This window comes from Ornithorhynchus anatinus, chromosome 1 (genome assembly GCF_004115215.2).
Source record: "Ornithorhynchus anatinus isolate Pmale09 chromosome 1, mOrnAna1.pri.v4, whole genome shotgun sequence".
Lineage (NCBI taxonomy): Eukaryota > Metazoa > Chordata > Mammalia > Monotremata > Ornithorhynchidae > Ornithorhynchus > Ornithorhynchus anatinus.
Genome location: NC_041728.1, coordinates 120,662,198 through 120,671,457, shown reverse-complemented (window position 1 = coordinate 120,671,457; position 9,260 = coordinate 120,662,198). Strand labels below are relative to the sequence as shown.

The following is a 9,260-nucleotide window of genomic DNA, read 5'->3' as shown; positions in this document are numbered from 1 at the left end:
AAACACCATTTGAATGAAGAAAGGAAGATGAGTAGTTTGTAAAATTGGGTGAGAGAGATGGTTCAGACTGAGCGGTGCAGGTGTCAAGAGTTGGGCGAATCCCCCAAAATAGGAAAAAATAGAATAGCTGGCTAGAGTCAACACAGCCTAAGAGACCCAGAGCACCTGTGATAAAGAGCTCTGAGCTGATTTTGGATCAGATCTGTGGAGCAGTCAGAAGCCACTGAAAAAGTCTGACATGCTAGAGATTATCCTAGAAAGTGCCACAAAGCCAATATGACTTTAGGGACAGTGAATCTCCGGTTTGGAGAATTCCTCAAATAACACCATATTCAAGTTGGTTTATCAAAATGACAATACCCTTTCTCAAGTGCACTGTCTCGGTTTTGGCACTGCTAGTAGAGAGGGGCCAGAGAAGGGGGAAGAGGCAGAGTGGGACTCCTATGACTGCCATTTCAGAGGCAGGCAATCTAGTGTTCAGCATCTCCTGGAAGATTCACTTCTCTGCTCCTCCACAGGGCAACTCCCCACCAAAATCTGGACCCACTCCTACATTTCCTACACGTACATGACTGGAGACAGAGCCAGGCTCCAGTCTGAGACAAACATCAGTGAACGTGACTTGGCTCAGACACCCTTCCAGTTGCATCCAAAATTTATAATCGTCCCCAACCCACCTCCATGGTTTCTGATTTTGCCATAGGCTCCCCAGAGACTGTGCCACCACAGCCGTAAGGGGTAGATATTACCCCAACGCTTTCAAATTGCTCACACCTCCACCTCCAATTTCAAAGACACAGAGCACTCACCTGGCAGATTTTCCCACCAATTAAATGGTGCTAAACTCTCAACCAAAAGGTTTGCCCACCAAACAGATCCTGTCCATAGGAACCAGTCAGAGGAAAGCTGCTCATAAAGCAGGGTTTTAATTAGGGAACCATAATAACTTGGGTTTCCCAAAAGTTCTTATTTACTGTAGTAGTCATAGATTAGCAACGTGCTTAGCTTCCGTGCACCACTCCAGGAGAGGCAATGAGTAGCATAGACCATCTGAATTCTGTGTGAAATTAGACTCTCAGGGCTGGGCTGCTAGAGGCTATGAATTCAGTGCAAATAAGATGACTGGAGGGGGCCAGAGGGGAGTCGGCCAGAGTCCACCAAACCCTTGGTAAGAGGAACACAGTGAATATGAAAGAAGAATTTGGAAACTGGTCTGTACAAAGAAGTGGCAATATTTATGGACACATTCTGCCCAGTGCAACTGTAAGTCAGAAGACAAAAGAGAGTAGGATCATTTCCCATCTTCAAAACCCTACTACAATCATATCAATCAATCAATTCATTGAGAACTTACCATGTGCAGAGCATTCAAGCTCTTGGGATAGCATAATACCATGGTGTTGGTAGACATCAGCCCTGTCCACAGGGAGTCTAGGATTTTCATGGGGAAATAGACATTGAAATAAATTATAGACAAAAGAAATAGTAGAGAGTAAAGATGTGTACCTAAGTGCTGCATGACTGGAGTGAGTAGTAAAGTGCTTAAAGGGTACAAAACCGGGTGCATAGATAATACAGAGAACGTTTTCTGATTAACCTCCAATTTCCCTACCCTGTTTTCCCTCCCTTCTCCATTGTCTATGCACTTAGGTCTGTACCCCAAACACTAAAATACTCATTCCATCCCCATCCTCACATCACTTATGCATATATCCTTAGAAGCAGCATGTCTTAGTGGAAAGAGCATGGGCTTGGGAGTCAGAGGTCGTGGGTTCTAATCCTGGCTCCATGGGTTCTAATCCCATCTCTGCTACTTGTCAACTGTGTGACCTTGGGTAAATCACTTAATTTATCTGTGCCTCAGTTACCTCATCTGTAAAATAGGGATTAATACTGTGAGCCCCATGTAGGACAACATGGTAACCTTGTATCTATCCCAGTGCTTTGAACAGTTCTTGACACATAGTAAGTGATTAGCAAATACCATTATTATTATTATTATCGTTATATTCTGTTGTTCCCCCATCTGTAATTTATTTTAGTCTCTGCCCCTCCCAGTAGACCAAAAGCTCCTTGACGATAAGGATCATGCCTAACACTCTACTGTATTTCCTTCTCCCAAGTGCTAAATACAGTAATTTGCACTTAGTAAGCACTTAGTATAAACCACTGATTCATATCAAAACCAAATATAGTTGTGTGAATAGCTTTGGAGGACAAGCTGACTAAAATTTTTTCTCTTTCCTTATTGTAACTGTTCTTTTATACAGAAAAACTCCACTACAGTGAATTTCTCAATGAACTGCAACTTCGAGACCACAAATTCAAGTAGAATTGCCACAGTAGTTTCCATGGGCACAATTTTATTTCTAGGAATAATATTCAATAGTCTCGCCGTGTGGGTCTTCTGCTACAAGATGAAAAAGTGGACTGAAACAAGGGTGTACATGATTAATTTAATTGTGGCAGACTATAGCCTTCTTGTAAGTTTTCCTTTTATCCTCCCCACCTTTCACCAGGAAGATGATGGTACTATTTTCTGCAAAATCATTCAGAGCATATACCTAATAAACACCCACATGAGCATATGTTCAATCACAGTGATCGCAGTTGATCGCTATATTGCAATCAAGTATCCTTTGAAAGCCAAAAGCTGGAGGTCTCCAAAGAAGGCGGTTCTCATCTGTGGAATCCTTTGGATCATCGTAATTGGTTCTATATCTGTATCTGCAGTGACAGGGGACAACTTTTGTTTTGGAAAAAGCAGCACAAGGAATTTTGAATCAACATTATTTTCCTTGCTAGAATTTTTCATCCTATTGATAATCCTGAGTTTTTGTTCAATACAAGTAATCATCAGCCTTATCAAGAAAAAGAAAATGGCTATCTCTGAAGAAAAAGGAGTCCAGAAAGCTCTTGGAATAGTTTTGGCCAATCTCATTGTATTTATTGTCTGTTTCCTGCCACTACATGTTGCACTGCTCCTTAAACTTGTTGTAGATTCAGTAGACGCCTCTTGTCCTGTCCAGGAAGGTGTTACAGCATTTATAAGAGTGGCTTCACGCATCGCTAATTCCAACTGTTGCTTTGATGCAGTTGGCTATTATTTTGTTGCCAAGGAATTTCAGGAAGCTTCTGCCGCGGTCATTCCCAAATTCCTACAGACCAAGGGAAAACCAAGACACAAATTATGCCAACCTTCACTTGAGACAGAAATAGATGTGCTTGAGAGACAGTCCCAGAGTCTACACGCATACTAACATTTAAACTAGAAAAAAATTTAAGGTTTCAAAGGGAAAGCTGAATGGATTAAAATCTGAAGGGTACCTGAGTGCATGTCCTAATCATGGAGGTTGGGGTATATTTTTGAATCTCAAGAATGCCATTATTTTCAAGGACGTCTGGAGGAAGATTGGGTAGATCAAACAGAGCCAGGAAGAGGGGTGAACAAAGCAACCAAGGAGAGTGGTGCCTCAAGACTGCTGATTTGAATGGCTAATGTTTCTGGGACCTATCCCTTCCTGTGACTGGCCAAGCCTTTGAGGAGTGAACCCAGGTAATTGTGGAATTTTGGAACCAAAGTCTCCTGGGGTTGATTTTTGGAAGGACTGTTTAAGGGAAAGACTCACTGAACTTTGACGAGTCCGCTCTTCAAACTTTTCTCCTCTTTTGGCCTCCGCTGGTCCTCAAGAGGACAACTACACCCCACTCTGCCTGGCATCATCTCAACAAATAGGGCAGTGCCACTTCTCCCTCCCTTCCCACCGGCGGTTTCATCATCATGGCATGGTCATCTTGGACTGGTTATCCCAACCTACCTTGCACCATCACGGCAGGAAGGTCAGAAGCAATGGAAATCCACGTCCACCACTGCTGCGGTGGAAGTCATTGTGGTTGAGGCTGTGGATTGTGAATTCTGAGCTGTGATGTACCTGCACCCTGTATCCAACTGCTTTTGTTGTTGTTGTCTTGTTTTGTTTGTTTTTATTTTGTAGATATTTGCCCATGGTTTATGTTCTTTTAATTTTTTTTATTGTTTCATTCATTTAATCATATTTATTGAGCACTTACTGTGTGCAGAGAACTGTACTAAGTGCTTGGAATGTACAATTTGGCAACAGATAGAGACAATCCCTGCCCAACAATGGGCTCACAGTGTAAAAGGGGGAATCCCTTCCATATGCATCTATCAATAGTCCTCTCTCTCTCTCTCTCCTTTTAAAGTATTTTGGTATTTGTTAAGTGCTTACTATGTGTCAAGCACTGTCCTAAGCAAGCACTGTCCTAAGCACTGGGATAGATACAAGATAATAAGGTTGGACACAGCCTCTGTCCCATATGGTGCTCACAGTATAATTGGAACATAATTATAATAACTATTATTATGGTATTTGTTAAATCCTTAACTATGTGCCAGGCACTGCACTAAGCTCTGGGGTGGATACAAGCAGTTCGGATTAGATACAGTCCCTGTCTCATGTGAGGCCTTGCCTCATTCCCACCCTTGTACTTCCCAGTGCTTTGTACAAAGCTTTACCCTCCTACTTATACTGTGAATTCCATGTGAGACAGGGACTGTGTCCAACCTAATTAACTTGTACCTATCCCAGCACTTAGAATAGTGTTTAACATATTGTAAGCACTTAACAAATATCATAAAAAAGTGCTTAGTAAATACTCCCCTGTAGAGTGTAAGCTCATTATGAGCAGGGAATGTGCCTACCAACTCTGTTGTATTTTCCCAAGCACATAGTTCAGTGTTCTGTACACAGTAAGTGCTCAATAAATATGATTCATTGATCTTGCTGCTACTAATGTTGGTATTTGTTAAGTGCTTACTATGTGCCGAGCACTGTTCTAAGTTCTGGGGTAGATACAGGGTAAGCAGTCTTAATGAGGCTCCCAGTCTTAATCTCCATTTTACAGATGAGGTAATTTAGGCACCAAGGAGTTAATTGATTTGCCCAAAGTACACAGCTGACAAGTGGCAGAGCCGGAATTAGAACCTGTGACCTCTGATTCCTTAGCCCGTGCTCTCTCCACTGAGCCCCACTGCTTCTCTGCTATAATTACCTCAGCTACTACTGTGCCAGCTGTGAGGGCAAATGGAGTACTTCAAAAATATAGATAGAAAAGAGATGGAATTTACAATTATCAGCTCAACTTCAGAAATTCTAGGTGTGGGGTAAATGCAGAGCAGCAGCATGGGGTAGTGGGTAGAGCCCAGGCAGTCAGAAGGTCATGGGTTCTAATCATGGCTCTGCCACTTGTCTGTTGGGTGACCTAGGGAAAGTCACTTAACTTCTCATTTATCTCATCTGTAAAATGGGGATTGAGACTGTGAGCACCACATGGGAGACAGGGACTGTGTCCAAACTGATTTACTTATACTCATCCCGGCACTTAGTACAGTGCCTGGCACACAGTAAGCACTTAACAAATACCAAAATGAATGCCAATATCAATCTATGTAAAATGAATTGTGCCAGATGACTTTGTTGATCTATAAAAGTGTGTGACCTTGGGTAAGTCACTTCACTTCTCTGTGCACCTAAGCTTCTTTGTCTGTGAACTGGGGGTGAAGTATACTTTTTCCCTCCTACTTGAACTATGAGCCCCATTTGGGATAGGGACTATATCCCAACCTATCTTGTATCTATCACAGTCTTTAGCACACAGTAAAAGATTAACAAATCTTACAATTAATGTTAGTAATTCCAAGATCTGATCAGAAAGAAGTAGTGTACTATACCATGGTTCCAATGTTTTCAAGTTGGAAATGGACCAGAAGAGGGCAGACTAGCATAGGGCCTTGTTGAATAGGGAACCAAAGATGATAGTAATAATAATTATGGTATTTAATCTGTAGCCAGAGACCGGGGGCACCCAAAGCTGCCAAAGAAGTAGTACCTAACCTAAAATTAAAAAGAAAAGCTCAAGGTACCAAGTGGATAAGGGAGAAAAGGGAGAAGCAGCATGGCTCAATGGAAAGAGCATGGGTTTGGGAGTCAGAGGTTATGGGTTCGAATCCTGGCTCTGCCACTTGTCAGCTGTGTGACTGTGGGCAAGTCACTTCACTTCTCTGTGCCTCAGTTACTTCATCTGTAAAACGGGGATTAAGATGGTGAGCCTCACGCGGGACAACCTGACTACCCTGTATCTACCCCAGCACTTAGAACAGTGCTCTGCACATGGTAAGCGCTTAACAAATACGTTATTATTATCATGAGGTCAGGGAATGGCAAGTAAGTGGAATTTTGTACCAAGAAAATTTTACAGAAAGAAAATCTCAAGAGGTTCAAGAGGGGTTTGGATGAATTCTTAGACTACAAGTCCAGTATAGATTACTAGAGGGAAAGTTAGGGAGATTAGTTCGTCAAGCCATAGCCATTAGGATTGATGTCGAGGAGTACTAACATCAAATAGCTCCACCATTCATTATTGGAATCATGGCTATTACCGTATCCATGATAGGAAAAATGGTACTGGCTAGATGGATCTGACCCTGTAATGCCATTGCTTATGTTCTTTTGTACATACATTCTAAGAAATTAGTAAGGGAGAAGGTAGGAAGAGAAAGAGTGGTGGGGGAAAAAGGATTGAGAACAAAGAGGATTTGTCTTAGGAGAGATTTGAGAACTATGCTAAGTGTGGGAGGATGAGAAGACAGGAAAGGGACAGTCAGATTGTTAGATTTAGAGAATGTCAAGTAGAAACAAATATTAGTGGTGGAGGAGTTGGAGAGAAATTAGACAGAGGAGGAGAAAGGGCAAGAAGATAAGAGAAGATATCCATAAAGAGGAGAACTTGGAGATTGGAAAGGGAAAAAAGAAACTAGGCAAGGGACTGAAGAAAAAAGAGACAAAGTTGAAGATAAGAAGGTAGATTAAAGGAAAAGAGGAACAGGAAAAAGACGAGCAGAAGAGATTTTGTGAAGAATAAAGCTTGTGAGGTATAAAAGAGATCCTGGGAGATGGATAGGGAGGGGAAGAAATAAAAAAAAGAGGCTCCTTAACATCAATCAGTACTAAATGCATTATTACCATTTGCCACTCCTGTCTCATGCACGTATAGTTTTCATTTTTCACTTTCCTTTTAAAGATAACTTTTATGTTTGGCTATATCCTTGATTACACTTTGTTGTTATAAGAATAATATATTTAAGTCTTTCTTGCTCCAGTGTCTTAGAGCATGCTGTTCTCCAGAATGCATTAGCTAATTGTGGCATTTATTAAGTACTTACTCTGGGTCAAAGCATTGAAAAAGGACTGGGGTAAATAGAAAATTATCACAGCAGACTCAGTTCCTGTTCCACATGGGGCTTGCAACCAAAGAGGAATTGTATCCCCATTTTCAGAGGAGGAAACTGAGACATAGACAGTGACTTGCCCAAAGTCACACAGCAGGCCAGAGATGGGTCTGGAATTAGAACCTGGCTTTCATGACTCCCAGGCCCATACTCTTTCCAAGAAATCACATTGCTAATTGCTAAACTTTTATTAGGTGTTAAACATTGAGCCTTTAAGCATTAAGTAGATTTTTTTAAAAATCAGATTGGAACCCAACCCTGTTTCATAAAAGGCTCACATTTTTATATTTATCTATTATGGTATGTTTTAAGTGCTTACTATTTGTCAGGCACTGTACTAAGCACTGGGATAGATGCCAGCTAATCAGGTTGGACACTGTCTCTGTCCCACATGGGGCTCAAAGTATTAGTCCCCATTTTGCAGATGAGGTAACTGAGGTACAGAGAAGTTAAGTGACTTGACCAAATCACACAGCAGTTAAGTGGTGGAGCTGGGGGATTATAATCCAGGTCCTCCATCTCCCAGGCCTGTGCTCTTTCCACTAGGCAACACTGCTTCCCAAAGTGATAGGGGCATTCTAAGTGGTAGCAGCAACAGGTGCCATATCCCAATTTTACATATGAGGAAACCAAGACACAGAGAGGTTAAGAAATTTAGCCAAGATCAAACAGAGTTCAGGAACAAGACTCATAAATTACCCTGTAATGGAAGTGCAGTACAGTGTGGTTCTTGAGGTTTTCAGAGGTGGTGGTGGACTGTCAACTCATCAGGATGTCCTTAGGGTTCAGTGTTTGTGATCAATCCAGAATAATTGACTCAGTGTAGGTGTTTGCAGTGATGATGATGATGATGATGATGATGGTATTTGTTCAATGCTTACTCTGTGCCAAGCACTGTTCTAACCCCTGGACTATGATATAGTCAGTCTTTGGTTACCCAAAAGACATTGAATGGTAAAGGTCGGGCAAGGAAATTACATTTCCTAGGAAGTAAAGGGATTTAACATTAGATCTCACAAGTATTGTTATTATTATTATCATATTATCATTATTTATGATAATAATTTTATTTACCTCAGCCTTAGAACAGTGCTTGACACATTCTAAGTGCTTAAAATATAATAACCATAATAATTATTATAAGTGCTTATGTTTTATTTTACATTGTATTCTATTTACATATTCTTATTAAAGTTATATTGATATTATATTGAATTATATTGATATTGCTTAAAATTTAATAATACATAATAAATATAATTATTGTTTTATCAATATATTTTTAAGCATTTACAATATGTCACGTGCTGTTCTGTGGGAAGGGGATGATATAATAATGGTGATATTTGTTAAGCTCTTCCTTTGTGCAAAGCACTGTTCTAAGCACTGGGGGGATACAAGGCGATCAGGTTGTCCCACATGGGGGTCACAGTTTTTAATCCCCATTTTACAGATGAGGGAACTGAGGCCCAGAGAAGTTAAGTGACTTGTCCAAAGTCACACAGCTGGCAAGTGGTGGAGCAGGGATTCGAACCCATGACCCCTGACTCCCAAGCCTGGGCTCTTTCCACTGAGCCACGCTGCTTCTCATATGATTATTCAAGTATGATTAATCAGGTGAGGCACAGTTCCTGTTCCATGCAGTGTATACAGTCTTAAGTAGGAGGGAGATCAGATATTCAATCCCTATATTACAGATGAGGAAACTGAGGCCCAGAGAAGTTAAGGGCCTTCCCAAGGTAATGCAGCAGACAAGTGGCATAGCTGGGAGTAGAACCCTCTAATCCCCAGACCTGTGCTATTTCTGCTAGGTCACAACTGTTTTTTAAAGTGTGATCCTGGGCGGAGCCAAGCATTTGACTGGTTTTGATAAAGGTGGAAGGAGTTCCATTCTCTCTCCCTTTTTTCCCTGTTGTTGCTGGATGAATGAAAAACTCTTTCAGAGTGGGCT

The 9,260-nt window shown here is 41.2% G+C and overlaps 1 protein-coding gene across 1 annotated transcript; it reads left to right on the top strand.

The window, feature by feature from the left end:
* Positions 1 to 2,276: 2,276 nt before the first annotated feature.
* Positions 2,277 to 3,999, top strand: LOC100074199 (G-protein coupled receptor 35-like). Its single transcript, XM_001505794.3, has one exon. The coding sequence runs from the start codon at positions 2,298 to 2,300 to the stop codon at positions 3,258 to 3,260; it is 963 nt and encodes a 320-aa protein (XP_001505844.1). The 5' UTR covers positions 2,277 to 2,297; the 3' UTR covers positions 3,261 to 3,999.
* Positions 4,000 to 9,260: the final 5,261 nt, after the last annotated feature.